Source organism: Helianthus annuus, chromosome 4 (assembly GCF_002127325.2).
Source record: "Helianthus annuus cultivar XRQ/B chromosome 4, HanXRQr2.0-SUNRISE, whole genome shotgun sequence".
NCBI classification, from domain to species: Eukaryota; Viridiplantae; Streptophyta; class Magnoliopsida; order Asterales; family Asteraceae; genus Helianthus; species Helianthus annuus.
In genome coordinates this window covers 183949999-183971097 of record NC_035436.2, presented here as the reverse complement: position 1 = coordinate 183971097, position 21099 = coordinate 183949999, and the positions used below count along the sequence as shown (strand labels likewise).

General features: G+C 37.0%; 1 protein-coding gene across 1 annotated transcript in view; it reads right to left on the bottom strand.

Annotated features, from left to right (window-relative positions):
* Positions 1 to 20895, bottom strand: part of LOC110934001 (receptor kinase-like protein Xa21) — a 33676-nt gene extending 12781 nt beyond the window's left edge. Inside the window, exons 1-2 of the mRNA XM_035988665.1 lie at positions 19953 to 20895; positions 13660 to 14022 (exon numbers count right to left, since the gene is read on the bottom strand). Of these exons, the coding sequence (XP_035844558.1) occupies positions 13660 to 14022; positions 19953 to 20889 (1300 nt within the window). The 5' untranslated portion in view covers positions 20890 to 20895. The remainder of the gene's footprint in view (positions 1 to 13659; positions 14023 to 19952) is intronic.
* Between the last annotated feature and the right edge of the window lie 204 nt (positions 20896 to 21099).

Sequence of the window (21099 nt, the reverse complement as noted above, 5' to 3'; positions counted from 1 at the left end):
TCGTCTCTTGTATGCCCCGTGATTTTACAGGCGAGTAAGGAGCCATTGATGCTCTAAAGTGGCTTGATAAAATGGAGACCGTTATTGATATAAACGTTTGTGCAATTAAGGACACTATTAATATGTGTCCCAATCCTTCAAGGATGATGCTCTAACTTGGTGGAAGGCACTGATCCAATCCATTGGCAAGGTTACACTGTATAACCTAAGTTGGTCTAAATTCGTGGAACTGATCCGCGAGACTTACTGCCCACCTCACGAGGTGGAGAAAGTTGAATCTGAATTTTTGAAGTTTACTATGAAAGGCCTCGATTGTCGAGCCTATGTATCTGAATACAACTCTTTATTAAGACTCCTTCCTTATTTAATTACTCCTGAGTACAAGCGCATTGGGCGATTTATTGGAGGACTCGCTCTAGAAATCAAGGGGATGGTTAAATCCTCCAAACCTACAACTTTTAGATCCGCTGTGGATCTAGCCTTCTCTCTCACTGAAGATGAGACAAGAGTAAAAGCGGCGAAGGCCGAGAGTGATCACAAGCGGAAGCGTGATGACACCCCTAGTAGGGATTTTAAAAGGGTAAGCTGGTTTGAGTTATCACTAGTCCAAGCCAAATGAGGCAAAACCCGAGTGCAAAACCTACGGGAAGCGACATTCTGGAAGATGCTTCCGTGAGAAACCCAAAGGTTGTGGCATCTGTAAGCAGATGGACCACAAATCCCATGAATGCAAGGATCTAAAAAATGCCACCCGCTATGGATGTGGCGAGAAAGGGAATATAAAGACCCACTCCCCGAAGTGGGCGACTGACAGGAAGAACAAGGCCACTGATGGCAAGAAAGGCAATGTTTGAGCCTTTCAATTAGCTGCAGGAGAAGCAGTTAAAGACATAATTATCATTACGAATCTATTACTCGTAATGATATATTTGCTAGAATCTTGTTTTAAACTCTGGAGCTGGTGAAAGCTTCATTGATTGTAAATTTAATAAATTTCTAAATTCTGCCATTAAAGGCCTTAGATATTATTTCGAATGGCCAATGGAAATAGCTTCCACAATTCTTAATAAATACATTATAATTAGCAAGAATCAATTTTGTTCTTATTAATCCTTTATCTATAAATCTTGCGGGATTTGATGTAGTTTTAGGCATGGATTGGTTAGCTTATAACCAAGTCCGTATCACCTGCGATAAGAAACCTATCGAAATTAAATCCCCATCTGACGATATACTCGCTATTCGTGGAAGACCAGCACTATGGATTGCCCGAGAAAGCTTTTATGCCTAAGGCATCCAAGTCCTTGAAAGGAGAATGAATCATCTACATGACACAAGTAACTATTGACGAACTAGAGCCGAAGTTGGAAGACCTTTTTGTGGATGTACATGAAGGTCCATAGCCACCTATAAAGCAAAATGCCTAACATGTTCGCAAGTAAGTCGAACATCATAGACCATCTGGTCTGCATCAATAAACTGGAAATTCCCACATAGATATGGGAAATGGTAACAATGGACTGATTATCAAGTTACCTAAAACCAATCGTGGCAATGACACGATGTGGGTTATAGTCGACAGACTGACTAAATCAGCGCTTCTTGTCAATTAAGGAAAACATATAATTCCGACAAGTTAAGTTGTATGTTGACAACACCGAGTCTCCCTATGGAGTACCGTTGTCTGTAGTATCGGATTGAGATACTAAATATGCTTCTTATTTCTGTAAAATTCCAGTAAAACTCTTAGTACGCTCTTAAATTTTAGTACGACTTACCGCCCAGACTGATGGGTAGAGTGAGCGAAACATCCAAACTCTGGAAAACATGCTTGCATGCATAATACACAAGAAAGTGTAGAACACCCGTCTGTTGGGCTAAAGTTGGTAGGAACCAACTCTCTCTGGACCTAAGATTTTCCTTGAAATAACTAAAAGAATCTTACAAACTTGAAATAGACTCAAGGCTGCCCATGATAGGCAGAAGAGTTATGATAATAAAGGCGGAAGCCTCTCGAATTCCAAATCGGAGAAAGTACACTACTAAAAGTCTTGCTTTAGAAAGACGTAACAAGGGCAAGCTGAGCCCTAGTAATTTTAGACCATTCGGTATAACAGAATGTGTCGATTCAGTAGCATGTACACCTAAGCTACCAATAGAGCTGAGTGGAATCCATAATGTATTCCATATCTCTAAACTAAAAAGTGCTTAGCTAATAAAGCACTTGTCATGTCTCATCATGACGTTCAAACGACAGCTTAAGGTTATTGAAAAAGCTTGTCCATTAAGGACCATGATATTTAAAAACTTCGAAAGAAGTAAGTTTCCCCCATCAAGGTGAAATGGGATTTCCATTATGGCCCAGAATACACTTGAGATGTTAATATCTGAAATGAAACGGGAATAGCAATATTAGTTTAAACAAATCTCGAGGATGAGATTTCCTTTAAGGGGGTGAGGATGTAACACCCGTATAATTTCGTCCAGCTATGAGATGACACGTGTCCCAAGTCTCCAACTAAGGAGAGGGAATTTTTCTTTCAACTATGTAACGATACGTGTCCAATCCTCCAACTAATCCCGAATATTGGAGGGAGGAACCTCTAATTTGTTGATACACTTTGTGTGGACGCGACTCGGCTCGGTTTGACTTGGTTCGACACGGTTAGGTCCGGCTCAAGCCCGACGTCACGACATTCCTCCATCGTGCGCCCCAGAGTTCGACACGTGAAGCACGGAGCGCCGCGAACCAAGACTAGGTGACACATCACCATGACATCATCACTGTGATGTCATGATGATGTCATTTAGTTGAAAATTCATACAAATTCACAATCTGTTGTACATGGTCGACGAAACATAAAGTGTTTCGTCGACTATGGTGTTTCGCCATGGGCTGTCCCTGTTTCGTCGCCTGTTGGGCTTCTTTAGGCCCAATCTCAGGCCCAAAGGTGTTTCGCCGAGTCCTTTTCTGTTTCGTCAAGGTCTGTGTCTGTTTAGTATAAATACTCGTCATAGTTTCTGTGTGAAACCGAGATGAGTATGAGAGACCTGTGAGACTTAGTGAAAGTCTGTAAACATTGTTTGTATATGTTTCTGGTTGTACTCATCCATAATCAATAGATATTGAATCTTTTGGTTACTCGTGTTCTTATTAACTGTGTTTGGTTTGCACCGTCACGGGGATTCCGCACCCGTTACCGTGTTTGTGATAAATAAGGATAGGTTTTTGTTATCGATCCACCGGAAAAACGGGACCTACAATTGGTATCAGAGCTTTGGCTCTAATCCTTGTTTAAAACCAAACATTGTTAGTGTTTTATCAAGTGTGTTTTTGGGATTTTCAGTTCTTGTTCTTAAAAAGATTCATATTTATCGGAAATATTTGCTGAAAATCAGTGTTTGAAGTGTTGTTTTGCAGTGAAAACCTTATTATTTTGCATGTCTACATGTTAGCATTTGGTTTTTATTGAAAGTTTTAAGCAAAATCGCGTTTCGGAAAATTGTTCGGTGACCGGAATCATCATAATGTCACCGGAAAACTCATCAAGTTCATATTTTCATTGTGTTCTTCGGTTACCTTCAAACTGTTCTTCAAACCATACACTTTTTAATCCTTTGATAAAGTTACTGTGCACTTTGTTGGTAAATTGAAAATTATTTCTTGTTTGAAAATTGTGCCTTCAAAGTATGGTGATTGTTGAGTAGGTTGAAAATTGTGTCTCTGTGTCAGAAGGATAAGATTTCAAAAATAACTCACCAACTCTCAAACCTTATCCAAATCAGTTTCGTCAATTAGAGGTTCAAATCAAGTGTTTCGTCGTTTATTAAAATTATAAAACAACAGTTTCGTCGACCAGAAAGATCCAGTTTGGTCGACCAGATTTCTGTTTCGTCACCCACCTTTGAGAATCTTTTTCGTCATCCAACTTTAGCAATCAGTTTCGTCGAATCATAAAGATCCATCCTGTTTCGTCGCTTTAACAAATTATTAGAGCTGTTTCGTCAAGATCATTATTCTTTCAGTTTCGTCGCATTATCAACAAGAAATTCTGTTTCGTCGCAATACTTCTCTTCATTCAGTTTCGTCGCCAACACATCCGAGGTTCGTCGTTCATATGTAAAGAGGTTTCATCGATTCAGTACTTCCCCATTGAATTTTGTCACATATAGAGATTTGAAGGTGGAATCGCACAGCTGACCAGATGTATCGTAGAAGATGAATGGGTCTATGTATCGTAGAGTTTGGAAGAAGATGAAGGCTGCTGTTGTTTATTTATCGTAGAAGACATGATGAAGATGATGTCTGTTTGCGGCTGGTGATGTTTAAAAAAATAGGGTTGTTGACTTTTGGATTGAATCAGATACACTCTGTGGGCCATGAATGCACGATGACAAACTTTATTTGGGCTTACATATTGTCTGTTGGGCTCACCTGAATACTTTTTAGACTTGATTAATTGAGCCTATTATTTGCCATTTGGAGTTTGCTGGTTTCGAACTTCCGAAATACAAGAGAGAGATAAGAGTGGGTTGATAAATGGTCTGAATTAAATCAAATAGATGGATGGTAGGCTGGAACAAATCACATGGGCTAAGTGTTACTTGTTGGGCCTTAATTGATGGTAGATAGTTCAGCTAGTTGGGTTCTAATTGATGATAGATTAACTATTTGCATCGAAATTTTATTTAGAGCCATTGCCATTCACGTATAACTATTTGGAATTTTTTTTGGGGGCCTACAATTCAAATGATTAAATTGTAGCAGATGGTTTATTGGATTGTGATGAGATTATTATCGGATATATTACGGGTCCACTTGACATTTACGGGTATCAGGTGTGATTATATCGGAAATTTATTTGGGGTCGGGTATTCGCGGAGTTGATTTGAATCGCGCTTCTAAATATCACGGTTTCATCAAAAAGAGTTTCGTCGAGAAACTTGTGTCTTTTTTTCACAAAGGCTCTGCAAAAGTGATTTAACAACGTGTTTTCAAGTGTGTGACCAGATTTTTCACTTCTATACACCAATCATGAGTTGCACAAGTCCGTGGGATTGGAGTACGGACTCACAACCAGTTCAAAAACCGACATCGATGGCCGAATATTTAGCGAGTACCATACCTCGACAACAACAAGCACATTATATCAACAATCCTACACCCCAACCTCAACCTTAAGTTAATACTGCTCAACCTCAGTTCGATCCGAGTGCCTATCATCCGCCAGCGCATATGAGTGCTCAAGCTCAGGCTTATTCTAGCCCTCATTTGAGTAGTCCTTATATTCCTGTTCCATCACAACCACAACCACAACCTCAACCCGTATTCACTATGAGTGACTATTTCCGTATTAAATCAAATCGGGAGTTAGAAATCAAATCAAAGGCTACTTCACTTCAACCTCTATTTGTTACACCTCAAGCCCAACCTCAACAAGGCAACCAAAATCCTTTCATAAATCAAACAAGTACATCCACGTCCAACTCAAATAAAGCCGATGACTCCTGGTCTGTACAATTTGGAAGTGGAGATCAAGGAGGAACTGCGTTTCATGCTGAAATTGTCAAGAATGTCAATGATGGTGAATCTTCGGGAAATGATGACAGTTCAGGATATAGTGGCAGTGCTGATGAAGATGGCTCAGGTGTGAGGGATTACAGTTCAGAATCGGACGTGAAGGAGGGAGTGGATTCTGAAGCTGATAATTTGTCGAATGATGCTAACAAGAAATCTGACTTGATCAAGAAAGCTGATGCTACATCAGAAGAAATGGAGAAGATTCTCACTGAAGATGGATCTTTCTCTTCTCAGACTGCCTTTATGGCTAATGTCACAGTTTCTACAAGTCAGCTAAAATCTGAAACTCCTAGCATATGTAGTGATTGTGCTAAGATGAAACATGAATGTGCTGAATTGAAACGTAAATCTGAAACGGTTCATAGTCACAATCAGAGTTTGGTTATTGAACTGTCTAAGTGCAAAGAGGCAAACATGGCGTTAACTCAAAATGAAAAGGATTTTAAATTTGTAATTGAAACCCTAAAGAAAAGTGTTTCCGAATTGAACAAAGTTGTTTATCATAAACAAGTTAGTATTAACGATTACATTAACATTGTTGAGGAAACCAAAAAGGAGTTAGCCATTGCCAAATGCGAGCATGATGCTATCAAGCAAAAGTTGGAGAGTTATTCTAACTCCCGATTTGTGCTCGATCACATCATAGACGTTCAAAAACTGAAAGGTAATGTGAAAGGTGTTGGGTGTAAGTCGTGTCCGCCTCCTTTGAGACACAACTATACCAAAATGCTCGATGAAGAGGATATGCCTCGGTATGAACCCAGTATGCCTCTTGATTATGAGGAAGTTACTACTGGCCTAGGGTTCAAACCGGACAATTCATCGGAGGGCTCATCTGATAACAAAAAAAAGTCATCATGTGCTTCAAATCAAAGTCCTCCAACCATTGAGGACTATGATTCTTCAGACGATAAATCAGATGTGAATGACCAGGATGAATCACTTGATGAGACGAAAGGAGTAGAAATTCCAATTGAGAATCATATTCTTTGTGATCCTCCTACTCCTGCCGTGCAACCTGTTGCCAAGCAAGTGATAGATCCTGTCAAGGATGTCAAAGATGACAAGGAATGTGTGTCTACTGTTAAGAGCAATATCTTGTTGTATACTTTAGTCGGTGATAGTAAAATTTATTCAGACAAAGATTTTCCAATCAAAAACGTCAATCAATCTTTGATTGACAAAGTGTTTGAAGATACTACAAACCAGTTTTTGGGAAAGACAATTCCAGGACTCATTGTAACTCAATGTGACCCAATTCCAAAAGCTGAAATCAGAAAACAATTTGGAAAACAGAAATCACCGACAAAGCAACAACCAATTGCTTTTAAGGGTAAACAACAACAACGAGCTCCAAAGCCAAAGGCTAAGGTTGTTCAAAAGGAGCTCGTTACAATAAGAAAGCAAAAGACGTTAATTTTGTGGCCTCCAAAGGTACTGATAAAGTGGAGACTTTTGAAAATAAATCAAATACCGATTTTGTACAAAAAGTCAACATTTTGAAATTTAATAGTGATAACAATTACACCCAACACACAAACGGGTGTGAAGCTAGTACCTCTGGGTCTACAACTTCTACGTCAGGTCGTCGATCAGATTCTCCTAAGTTTGTTGAAAGGAGAACTTGTTTCAAATGCGGGAAGTTTGGGCACATCATTAAAGACTGCACAAACTCGCCCAAACCAAATTTTGTTGAGAAAGCACCACCTGAAAAGGTTCACCCTCAACGTCGTCCCGTTTCACCAAAACATGATAAAAGAACTGTTAAAAAACAAGAAACAAAACAACGACGTCAAAACGTCAAAGCAGTTGAAAAGGCTTTAAAATCTGAAGTCAAATATGTTAATAAAGAACCAAGTTCTTCACAATCTTCAAAACCAGAAGTTTCAAAATCTGTTTACAAAACTCAATCTGGTAAACAAAAACAAACTTGGAAACCTAAATCGGGTGAAAGTTCAGGGGGAGGTGCTGTGTTTGAAAATCATCAGGAAATTGAAATTACATTTCTTGATTCTCAGGGGCAACCCAAGTCTATGAAGGCTTGGGTCCCCCTCTCCAACTAATCTCTGAGTGAGTGTGTAGGAAGTTCCAGGAGGAACTATCGATAGTCATAGGATTATTGATAGTGGAATGTCCTTGCACAAGATAGGCAACAAAAGAAATTGTTGCCTTTGATGGAGAGAAGATGAAAAGGGAAACATAGTTGTCTGTTGAAAGAAATTGAAAAGCTTCGACAAAATGCAAATCATTTCAAAGTTTGATTGTTAATGGCTTTGATCGGGTCCCCGGGATAGATTCAATCAAAATGTACACACCTGTAGCACGTCTGAAGTTCACAATCAACAAAATGAACGCGCAGTGTACATTTCTTTGCGATGTGAATGAAGAAAATGTGTTTGTTGAACAAACCAACCGGGTGTGCGGATGCCTTGGCGTGGATTGAACAATCGCACACTACTTCTCAAGAGAAAGACAAAGACCTTCGCTGGTGCAATGTGGAAGACCAGCCGGAACCTGGAGGTTTATGATCTTGTTGCTGTCAAGAGATTTCTCAGTAGCTACAAAAATCGACTTTGAAGTCCACACCGGGTGGATATCCAGTTAAGGAGAGTGCTCAAATTCCTGGCAATGCACGAAGAAGTTGCAGGATTACGGTTTTGAATTTCTAATCTCTCCTATACTTGTCGATTTTTAAGCTGCTTTATGAATTATTATCATCTCGTATAGCACTCTTTGGCCTGACACATTGATCTCGAATATCACCTCACACGTGATTGTTTCACTATGAGACTCGTCAACGTTGTCATGGTCCACACTGCTTACCGACGTGCCAACTGATTTTTCCAAAATTTGATAAAATCATTTCTGATTAAATTAATTTTGGTAAACGACATTAAGGTAAAACTTGAGTTAATCCGACATCGGGAAATTGTTTTTATAAATATCCTTGTGTTTTTAAAATTTATCTTAGTTTGTTGATTTTAGGGGGAGTAAATCCATTTTTAAAAAAAATCCAAAAACATCGAAAAATTTCAAAAACACAAAAACAAAAGATTTTTGCAAATATCCGTCTATACATTTGAAAAATGAAAAATTCCAAAAAGATTTTAGGTGTGTTTTAATATAAACTTTATAAAATCCAAAAAGATTTTTTCTTCTAGTTTATTTTTGATTGACCGATGTTGGAACTCGAGTCTATCCTACCCAAAATCCTGATTTTAAGCCGGAAAACAATTGCATCTTCATAAACAGTCGAAGTTAACAGGTTTTGAAAGTTAAAGGATTAAAATTGATTATTTTTTTTAAACTTTCAAACTGTTGTTGGTCGGTGTTTGATTGAGATTTGATCTCATATGTGTCATTTGTTTAAATATTAACTATATTCCAAGCGGTTGTTCTCATTATGCGTTTAGATTTCTTACGTGTGCAGATGCTAAAGGCGAGGAGAACATGTTCGATGACAAGCTTTGGAATGAAGACACAATGTGAAGGCACTCAAAAGATAAAAATGATCGAGTTGCCGCTGACCCTTCATCAACACCACAAGGATCTAAAGAATTGAAGATCAAAAGATTCACGAGCATGACTCAATGGAGAGTTCATTCTAAGGGGGAGTTTGTTAACACACTTCCTAAATGAAAAGGGGAGTTTGTTGATACACTTTCTTCTTACGACGCGTGAAGACTTTGAAGATCCTCCGACATGAAAGACACAGAAGACGAACCATCATGAGTAGCGTCCAAGGGGGAGTTTGTTGATACACTTTGTGTGGACGCGACTCGGCACGGTTCGACTTGGTTCGACACGGTTAGGTCCGGCTCAAGCCCGACGTCACGACATTCCTCCGTCGTGCGCCCTAGAGTTCGATACGCGAAGCACGGAGCGCCGCGAACCAAGACTAGGTAACACATCACCATGACATCATCACTGTGATGTCATGATGATGTCATTTAGTTGAAAATTCATACAAATTCACAATCTGTTGTACATGGTCGACGAAACATAAAGTGTTTCGTCGACTATGGTGTTTCGCCGTGGGTTGTCCCTGTTTCGTCGCCTGTTGGGCTTCTTCAGGCCCAATCTCTGGCCCAAAGGTGTTTCGCCGAGTCCTTTTCTGTTTCGTCAAGGTCTGTGCTGTTTAGTATAAATACTCGTCATAGTTTCTGTGTGAAACCGAGATGAGTATGAGAGACCTATGAGACTTAGTGAAAGTCTGTAAACATTGTTTGTATATGTTTCTGGTTGTACTCATCCATAATCAATAGATATTGAACCTTTTGGTTACTCGTGTTCTTATTAACTGTGTTTGGTTTGAACCGTCACGGGGATTCCGCACCTGTTACCGTGTTTGGGATAAACAAGGATAGGTTTTCGTTATCGATCCACCGGAAAATCAGGACCTACACAATTAATCCCGACTATGTTGAAGGAGGAAGGACCTACATTATACATTCATTAAAATGTGTTTCGTATCTCCGACTGATCCCGGTTCTAGGAAGGAGAGAAACTATTATTGTGCGTTAACTAAAACGCATCTCGGATCTCCGACTAATCCCAACTATGAGGAAAGAGAGGGACTAAAAGTGCCAAATGGCGAAAGAATCAATGTCAAGGGGCTATGGATGTAAAAGTCTCAAAATAACATTCCTGGCAACCCCATACATACCGTAAGCCCTTGGAGCTCACGGACCGTAAGCCCTTGGAGCTTACGGACCGTAAGCTGAATAAAATGTTGGTGTGCTGAGGTCCTTACGGATCGTAAGCGATAAACCCTTACGGTTCGTAAGGGACCATGCTGGCAGTTTTATGCTTGATCTCCAAGGCTATCTTCATAACTTGACACCTAGCTCGATTTTGCCACTTCTTTCCTAGTTCTTACACCTCACTAGAAACATGTGATGGTCCTAGAACTATCCTTAACACATGTCAACATCATGTGATGATCATTCAACTATAAATAGCCTCCATATTCATCCATTTCCATTGCTCATTTCCTTCTTTCTTTCTAATCTACACTTAGAGTGTTTCCTGATTCAAAGGAAGCCTCCTACTGGAGTTAATCTTCTCCGAGAACATAAGTAAGTGTTCTTTCATAGTCAAAAGTCAAAAGTTTGACTTTCTGTTTAACTTTCGATTATGACCATTATGGTCAAGCCAAAGTTCGATTTGAACATTGCTACGTGATCGTACTAATGAAGGTTATAATCCCCCGGGATCATACCTGCTACGTGATCGCTAATTAAGTTTTTAACTATCAAAACCTTAAGTTTTGACATCATATCAGTTTATAAAACATATTAGGACATGTGTAAGCATGTCCAATTTGTCATTTTCTTGTTTAGAGCACAATTCTATATCGAAAGTCAAGCAGTTTGACTTTTGCTTTGACTTTCGATTCTGACCAGTTTGGTCAACGATAGAACTTGTTTAGAACTCATATTATGACCATGTTAGTATAAGATATAACCCTTAGAAGTTATACCTCTTGGTCATGTTATTTTGTAGGTCAAATAACAAGTTTAATGGTTATATTTTAAAAAAGGACGACTATGCCCTTTTCATCCTAAAAACTAAATAAATGGTTTTCGAACCTAAGTAGTTAATATTCTAACTTTAAAACAGAATGTATAATGTTATAAATAGTGTTTTGGCACCTTAGACTTGTCATAAAATCTATCTAACCTTCCAAACCCGTTTTTACTCGCATAACTAGTTATATGAACCTAGTTCATATAATTTAGGCGTAACGGTTCTAAACATTTCAAATCACTCCAAATCTAAATGCTTGGTTAAATAATCTTTATCCAATGAGTCATTGAACTTGGATAGGTATAAACCACATTCTATATGATCTACGATTAATCGGACTTAGGTTAATTATACTTTTACTTGCGGCTTTTGCTAAATTATAATCATATTTGATTGGAAGCTAGCGAAAGGTAAATACTCTTAACTTATTTTGTTTTTAAACTTGGGGTATGGTGAATACGCCACTTGGAGTGAGTATAACATAAATGAGTCGACTATGACTGCTCATAAATGTAAGAACTCGGTTTAATCTGTTTTACTTGATAACCGAAACAATTGGGGGTTATTGGTACTGTGTCCGGGTGTCCCGACTCATGAACTATTATGGCCACACGAAATACCGACTGTAAGACACGTTTTATTCAACTTTGGTGTGTACCCTTAACCTTTGTAGACTGAAAATGACCAGCTCTGATCTCTGGTTCCCGGTTGTATGACAAGTATGTAAATCTGGCGACAAGATAAAATGCCAAGAAATATTAAATGATAACCTACGGGTTTTCTCTATGTATAAAACTCTTTTTGAAAACTTTTTTCAAAACGAGTCAGTTAATTGTATTTACCAACGAAAGCTGACGTGTTTTCAAAAGACTGAACCGCAGGTACCGAACCTTATTATAGTCTGGGAATCCGGGTCGGCTAGAATGAAGGCTAATGAATTTGCAACTCCTCAAGCTTAAGACCTATGATGTCTAAAGCTCTGTTTGTTAGATCCCTCCTGTGGGCTTATGCTGAAACGCTTATACAAGTTTTATTATATATTCAGACTTTCATTAAATGAATATTTTTACTCTAATACTTCCGCTGCATATTATTATATTGTGATAATGTTATCCAATCGTTACAACCCATACAAGCCCACCGGGAATCAGGTTGTGACAGTTGGCGACAAGGAGTTACTAAAATTGAAAAAATTTTTGCTTCACCAACTATCCAACCATTACTAAAAAGTAAATATCTCTACAGATAGATGTGTAATGGATGATTTGAAAAGTCAAAATTCAGAAGTATGGGTGTGGAAAAGTGTTGGTAGCCATTTATAGTTGTTGTACAACGTCCAAGAGTTGAAAATCAGCAATAAGGAAAGTCTGACGGTCCACGGTCGATACCATGGAAAGTGGCATCGACCGTCAGACTATCTATCTGATGTTGTTTTCTTGATTGTTAAGCTTTGACTATAAATACAAGCAACGAGAGCCTTTTTCAGTCAACCCTTTAGCTCTAAACTTTCTAAAATGTCAATCTAAGATAAATCTCTATAGTTCCTTTGAGTTTCAATCTACAAATACAGGATAGATTCAAGATCAAGAGAAAAAAAAAAGAAGAGTTATTCCACAACTAAACGATCATTCATTATTGTGTATGAGCTTTGTATTGTAACTTGTTTAGTGTTGTTGTGAAAAAAAATAGAAAGGGGCATCACTAAGTTTGTTTAGTGATTAGAGAAAGTGGTGATCACTACCACTTGAGATTAGTTAGACGTAGAAGGTGACCATTTCCTTTAAAAGAGTGAGACATTTGTATAAGGTGATCACTATCTTTGCTTAGTTAGACGATTATGTAACGTAGAGGGATTAGTTAACATCTCTCGAACATCTAAAATCGGTTTTGACATTCTTTCCCTTAACCCCTTAAATACTTGAATGTTACAAGTATACTATTGTGTTCTTGATAAGTGTTTAATTAAGTAATACTAGTGTTCAACAAAAAAATGTCAAGAAAACTTATTCACCATCTCTAGTTTCTACAGGTAACTATTCCTTGATATTTCCTTGGTAACTATTCTACATGGGTGATATTGACATGTAGACTGCCAATATATATTTTCGGTGGTAGTAGTAATACTCTCGGTTGGTGATCTCTCCATAACATCGATCAGCAATTCTTTACTTACGTCTTGGTTAGCAACTCTTTACCTATGTCATATTTGCCAATGAGGAATCACCGGTAATAAACATATTACCGATAGATGTCATTTTTATGGAGAGAGTTTTGATGGATATACCCGTATTTCAAATCCTTAAGTTTTGTAGTTATAAACATATAGTATATATTCTCCACCAAAGGGCTTGTAGCCTAGCAGTACAAAGGTATGTGGAAAGGTGTCCGTCCCATAGTGGACAAATGTGTGGATTTAGAAGTAGGATTAGAGGGCGTATGAGTTGGCCGGTAGAAAAATAAAACTAGCTATTCTTTTAAAGAATAAAGTCATATGCATCTTTCAGCTAAAAGAATTCTAGCTTAAATGCATGCACTTAATAACAACATACCTGTGAGTCTATTACTTCCAAGATAAAGATGTGTAAGTTGTGTTAGATTAGCGACCTCAGAAGGAATGCTTCCTATAAATTTATTATCTGATAGCCCAATTTTTCGAAGTTTTTTCAGTCTCCATAAGCTAGGTGGAAGTTGGCCGGTAAACCGATTTTCGGAAAGGTATAATTCTTCAAGATTGTGAAGACTGGTGTAGATGTCTGGGAACAGAATTCCAAACAAGTTGTTTCCATACAAAGCGACCAACTTGAGGGAAGACATGTTGAATATGGCTTGCGGAACATATCCTTTTAAATTCCCCCTAATAATGGATAATATTTGTAATCTTTTCAAGTTGCCTATCTCAGCTGGAATTGAACCTGTTAAAAAGAGTAAAACAATCATATTGATGTAATTAGTATCGATTTCTAATAATTGTACATTGACTTTCTTTCTAAGCATAACAAGGTTTATATTGTTCGTTTGATTCGATGTATGCAATTAAACTTCAATTTCGATCGGTTTAATTTATTTATTTGTCATCCATAAATTAGGAGTAAACTATCATTTTAGTCTCTGAGTTTTGTCCAAATTTGTCATTTTAGTTCAAATAGTTTTTTTTTGCCACTGAGTCCCTGACTTTTCCCTTTTGTTGCCATTTTCATCACATACACTAACTCCATCCAAAAACTTCATCTTTAACCAGCGGTATTTTGGTGATTTTCATTTTAAATGTTTTCAATTGCCAGTTTAATCCAATTCCAAAAAATCAAAAAAATTCCAAAAAATCAAAAAAATTCCAAAAAATTCTAAAAAATAATAAAAATTCTAAAAAATTCTAAAAAAATACAAAAAATCCGTTTCGGCGCGAACCGTTTCAAACCCGAACCGTTTCGAGCTGAACCGTTTCGACGCGAACCGTTTCGACCCGTACCGTTTCGACCCGAACTGTTTCGAGCTGAGCCGTTTCGACGCGAACCATTTCGACCCGTACCGTTTCGACCCAAACCGTTTCGACCCGAACCGTTTCGACCCGTACCGTTTCGAGCTGAACCGTTTCGACGCGAACCGTTTCGAGCTGAACCATTTCGAGCTGAACCGTTTCGAACGGAACCGTTTCGAGCCGAACCGTTTCGAGCCGAACCGTTTCGAGCCGAACCGTTTCAAACTGAACCGTTTCGAGCCGAACCGTTTCGAGCTGGACCGTTTCGAACCGAACCGTTTCGAGCTGGACCGTTTCGACGCGAAACGTTTCGAACCGTACCTTTTCGAGCTGAACCGTTTCGACGCGAACCGTTCGAGCCGAACCGTTTCGAGCTGAACCGTTTCGAGCCGAATCGTTTTGAGCTGAACCGTTTCGACGGTACCGGTTCAGCTCGAAACGGTTCGGGTTCGAAACGGTTCGCGCCGAAACGGATAGCTGAACCGTTTCTAGCTGAACCGTTTCGAACCGAACCGTTTTGAGCTGAACCGTTTCGACGGAACCGGTTCAGCTCGAAACGGTTCGGGTTCGAAACGGTTCGCGCCGAAACGGATTTTTTGGATTTTTTAGAATTTTTTAGAATTTTTACTATTTTTTAGAATTTTTTGGAATTTTTTTGATTTTTTGGAACGGTTCAGCTCGAAACGGTTCGGTTCGAAACGGTACGGGTCGAAACGGTACGGATCGAAACGGTTCAGCTCGAAACGGTTCGGGTTCGTAACGGTTCAGCTAGAAACGGTTCGGTTCGAAATGGTTCAGCTCGAAAGGGTCCGGTTCGAAACGGTTCAGCTCGAAACGGTTCGGGTTCGAAACGGTTCGCGCCGAAACGGATTTTTTGTATTTTTTTTAGGATTTTTTAGAATTTTTATGATTTTTTTAGAATCTTTATTATTTTTTAGAATTTTTTAGAATTTTTTTTGATTTTTTGGATTTTTTTGCTTTTTTGGAATTGGATCAAAATGGCAATTGAAAACATTTAAAATGAAAATCCCCAAAATACCCCTGGTTAAAGATGGAGTTTTTGGATGGAGTTAGTGTATATGATCAAAATGGCAACAAAAGGGAAAAGTCAGGTACCCAGAGGCAAGAAAAAAACTATTTGAACTAAAATGACAAATTTGGACAAAACTCAGGAACTAAAATGGCAATTTACTCATAAATTAGCTTGTAAACCTAGGTTAGTCATATATATGGAAGTGTATATAGGATTTTTTTACTATAGAAAAATAAGCTGAAACTTGAGGCTCCCAGACAGTCTCCAGTTTTTTAAGGCTTAACTACATTCAAGGTACACGCTTCCTCTCTGATCATAACTTCCTCAACTCTCATTGTATAGAATTTCGTAATGAAATTGCTATTTATCTCTATGTTTCTCCCTTTTGGCTTTTAACAATTTGGATGTGAACAAGTGATTTAATTAGGGTTTAGCTTTATTTCCCTGTTTTGAGAGTAGATATAAAACTCAATGATACTAGACTCTCGTATGTATAATTGTGTGCCTTTTTGTTACTAACTAGAACCGGGGAACCAAAGGTAAAACATGTAATAACTCAAAAATACATTTTAAATGTAAAAAAAATCATCTTTGCTCAACTTTTTTCATAGCTTTTACTTGTAAACATACGTAGAAGAAATTTTAATAAAAATAGTTAGAAATAAATATTTCTTTATTTCGTATAAAATTTAGTTTTTTTATTTGAATAACTTCTACATATGTCTATGTAAATATGAGCTATTTACATGTAAAACTAACATTTCCATGTTTTTTATGGTCCCCAATGAATCTCTCTCTCATGCTCACACACACACACACATGTAGTGAGTTGGCCTGCATGATGTGGTAGTTGTCATAAAAACTCTTTTGGAGAGCGAAATCTAACTTGACCTACCTTAAACAATAATTATATCTGGGTATTATTGTTGTTGTTGTTGTTGTTGTTGTTATTATTATTATTTTTTTTAAATGAGGTAATATTTAATAAATATTTAGTTATAAAATATAAATAGTAATGTAAATTCAAATTTTAATTCAAAGTAGTATAAATAAGATAATAGTCAATGTAGTTAACTAAATATCATTTGTACCATTGGGGTTGGTAGTCTAGTGGGAAGACAAAACCTTTTAAAACACTCAAGGGCGAGATCTTGGGTTCAAGTCTCACAAGTAGCAAAAATTCATCGTTAAAAAAATATCTCATTTGTATTAAATAATATATTAATTAGGAGAAGTTTATTAAATGAGGAGAAATAATACATTATATATATATTTAATATGAAAAAATTATACTTTTAATTAAAATTAAAGATCAAAATTTGCTTGATTTTATGATGTAATTTAAAAAAAATATTAATATGAAAAAGTTATTAATCTTTAAAAATTAAAAGGGAATTCCAATTTTGTGTTATTCCCATTATAGCTTTGGTTAATATAACTTCCTATTTAATATATAACACATGTTATAAAAATATCATTGGTGTAATCTCATCCATTAACATCATTAATCTAAGGGTCTAGAGTCTTTCTTAATCATCTAGACATAATGATCTTTTTAGTTAAACTCCACTTTATATATAGATTCGACGAAATCTACTTGAGTTGAGAAAATACATGAAAACTCAGTGTAACAATCAACTTTTTTTATATAACTTTTATCATGTCTAATATATGTTAATAAAAAAAATAGAACTAATAAAAATAAATTTGTAGGCAATTGTTACACAAGTGTAACACTCTGTTATGTCGCATTTGTAACACAGAATGACAACATTTTCAAACACATGTGTTGTGTAACAAGTGCATATAATTTTTATATTATAATAACCATAACAACATATATTAGACATGGTAAAATATGGATGAGCAAATGGTACCTGTTACCGGTACCGAACTGGTAACGAATTTACCAAACCGGATACATTTTCGGTATCGATTCGGTACCGACTTTTGACATTTTCGGTACCGGTGGATCCGATACGGTACCGGGTTTAGTACCGGTATTTACCGGTTTTTACACTCAAATACCGGTACTGAACCGTAACGTACCGGGTATATTCGGTACCGGTGCCTACTTTTGGGGATTTTCGGTACCGATACTTTTGGTACCGAGCTCATCCTTATGGTAAATGTTAAAAAGACAATTATTACCTTGGGTTTTCATAGGTATTTTCAACTTAAATGGGTTTTGATTTTATGCTATATAGGGAAAAAATAATTTGAGAACTATCTTGAAACGTGTGGTGTGCATTCTAAACATGGAGTTAATTTATTGAGGACATGGGTAATGGTTGTCGTGAAAGGCTGGTGTCTCATGAGTACTATTTAAATTAAGCATTTATACAATTACTGAATATTTAGTGAATTATATACTTAATACTTAATTTAAATAGTATTTAGTTATTAAAATATAAACGTAAATTTAAATATTAACTTAAAGTATTATAAATAAGATAATAGTTAATGTAGTGAATTTAATTACAAGGGTGGAGATATAATAGGAAGTTTATTTGGCTAGGAATGATAGGAAGTGATCTTGACCATCCATTAAGTTAATCAAGGGCTAAGATTAAATCAGGGAAATTGAAAGAAAGAAAAGAGGCGCGTGAGTTTGTTCAAGGGCATTCTAGTCAATTCAAGCCAATAGTTTCTCTCTCCTCCAATTCCCCCCCATTTTTTAAACGTTAATAACTCTTTCATACGACATTATTTTTTTATAAAAATTGCACCAAAAGAACGAGCGTTTTTTTATCTTTAAAACGAGTATACTATTGCTATATTTAAAAAAAAAATTTAAACCCAGTTGCGTAAAACGCAATAGAAAAACCCACAGTTACGTAAAACGCAATGAAAAAAAAACCTAAAAAATGACATTTTTCTAAAACGCAATGCACCAAAAACACAAAGAAATGACTTATTTGTAAAACGCAATGGCCAGAAAACACACAGAAATGTCTTATTTGTAAAACGCAATGGCCAGAAAACACATAAAAATGTGTTTTACCTAAAACGCAATGCACAAAAAACACAAAGAAATGACTTATTTGTAAAACGCAATGGCCAGAATACACTTAAAATGTGTGTTTTCTAAAACGCAATGGACTGAAAACACATAAAAAGTGCTTTACCTAAAACGCAATGCACCAAAAACACAAAGAAATGTCTTATATGTAAAACGCAATGGCCAGAAAACACTTAAAAATGACTCATTCTAAAACGCAATGGACTGAAAACACCTAAAAAATGTGTTTTACCTAAAACGCAATGACTAAAAACACTTAAAAATGTGTTTTTTTTCTAAAACGCAATAGACAGAAACCCCATAAAACTCTCTTATTTCTAAAACGCAATGGACACATAAAACTGTCTGTCACTGTGAACTGTCTGAATTGTCTACGAATTACTGTCTTCGAAACGAGCCAATTTCTGGAAAATTAATTTTTCTGATGCGTTTTTAGTACAGCAATTTAGTACAGCTCAACCCCAGCCAGGGGCTCTGCCCCTTGGACCCCGCCAAGGGCTGCCGCCCCTGGGACCCCGCTACCGGGGGCTGCCGCCCCCGGACCCCCGCAAAGATCGTAAAACGCAATGAATAAATCAAAAACCCAGATCGTGAAAATGAAATTAAAGAATTTCTTAAATGGATCGAAGCCGATTTCTTCATCAATTGACGAAATTTGAATGATAGAAACACTTATCAACGCTCGAATCGAACGAATCGAGTGATTATATCCAAAATCACCGAAAAAACGAGATTTTTTTATGAAATTAAACTGGGTTTTCTTCAAAAAAAGCTGAAGAACACGTTGATCGGGTTCTGAATCATTGATTGGTGATGAAAATTGCACTATAATGTAGTGATTATTGAGATAGAAAGTGAATAAATAGTTGAAGATGGTGGGTTTTGAAAATGGTGGGTTTTTGAATTTACTGGGTTTTGAAAAAGGAAGAAGAAGGAGTTGGATTGACTAAAATACCCCTTCTCTTTATTTTAAAATTTGCCACATGTTATTATCCTATGGCTTCCTATTCTTTCTAGCGAAAATTAACTTCCTATTTGATCTTTTCCCTTAATTATAATCTCATGTGTATACTATTGAGTAATATATTAAAAAGATTGTGAATTGTCGTTAAAAAAATTGTGAATTATATCTCTATCTCAAAGAGGTACTTTATATAGTAATATAGATATAGATATAAATATAAGATAGAATACAGTTTATTTAATTCTCCATGGTGTAGAAGTGTAGAATTTAGAGTAGAACTATAAGCCATACAATTTTTAGAAACTAAGTTAGGACCTAACAACAATTCCCTTTATATATAAACCATACCTTGCATGTCATTATCACCAAGATGTAACTCTTTCAAAAGAGTCAGATTTCCAATTCCCCTGGGTATGGTGCCATTGAATCTATTAAATGACATGGATAAATATCGAAGCTGCTGACATTTGTTGATGCTTGACGGAATCGGTCCTGTGAATTCGTTGCGAGATATAAAGAACAACCTGAGCTTACCGAGCTGATCGTTGCACATATCGTCTGGCAGACTTCCGGATAGACTATTCACTGATAATTCAATCTTTCTTATACAAGATAGATTGAAAAGCGTTGGTGGCACAACCCCGGTTAACTGATTACCGTTCACGTGAAAATCATGCAAACAAGATCCATTACCAATTTCTTTTGGGATGTTTCCTTGTAATGAATTATCATTCAAACGTAGTGTCTTTAGACTTGTCATGTTATTAAGAAAATACGGAGAGAGAGTGCCTGTGAGATTATTTTCATTCAGATACAATATTTCAAGTTTTGGCATGTTGTTAAAATACCAAAGGGGTAGCCTTCCTGTGAGATCGTTGCCTCCCATGTACACTTTTTCCATATGGCGTAACTGCGCGATCTCAGGAGGTATTGGGCCATAAAAACTATTGTTTGTGAGGTCAAGCAATGAGAGGAATGAAAGGTTACCAATATGTGGAGAGATTGTTCCAACAAGACCCATGTGAGAAAGATCCAAGGCAGTGATCCTTTGAGTTCGAGATTGAGAACCACAAGTGACACCTTTCCAGTGACAGATGGAGGTTTTTGCAGACCAGTTTTTGGATAAAACACCCAGAGGGTCGACATTGATTTGAGCTTTAATCGCTTCAAGAGCAAGTTGATCTGTGCTCAAAGAGATACCATGTTGGGCAGCAGAAAAACGATAATACTGGAGAGTCATGAGGACTATCATAAGATTGAAGATGAAGATACCCTTATTGTCCATAATTGTTACTTTTGTGTGCTTCATTTTGTCACCTATGTAGTGCTTAATATATACTTGCATGTATTCAGCTAAGCCATAAATGGTATGAGTTATGAGGGTAACAACCACCACCGGCATTGAATTATTGGAAATGACACTGACTACATAACTACAGCTTGTTGATAAGGACAAGAATCATAATGACTTTGAATTGTTGATAAGGACAAGAAA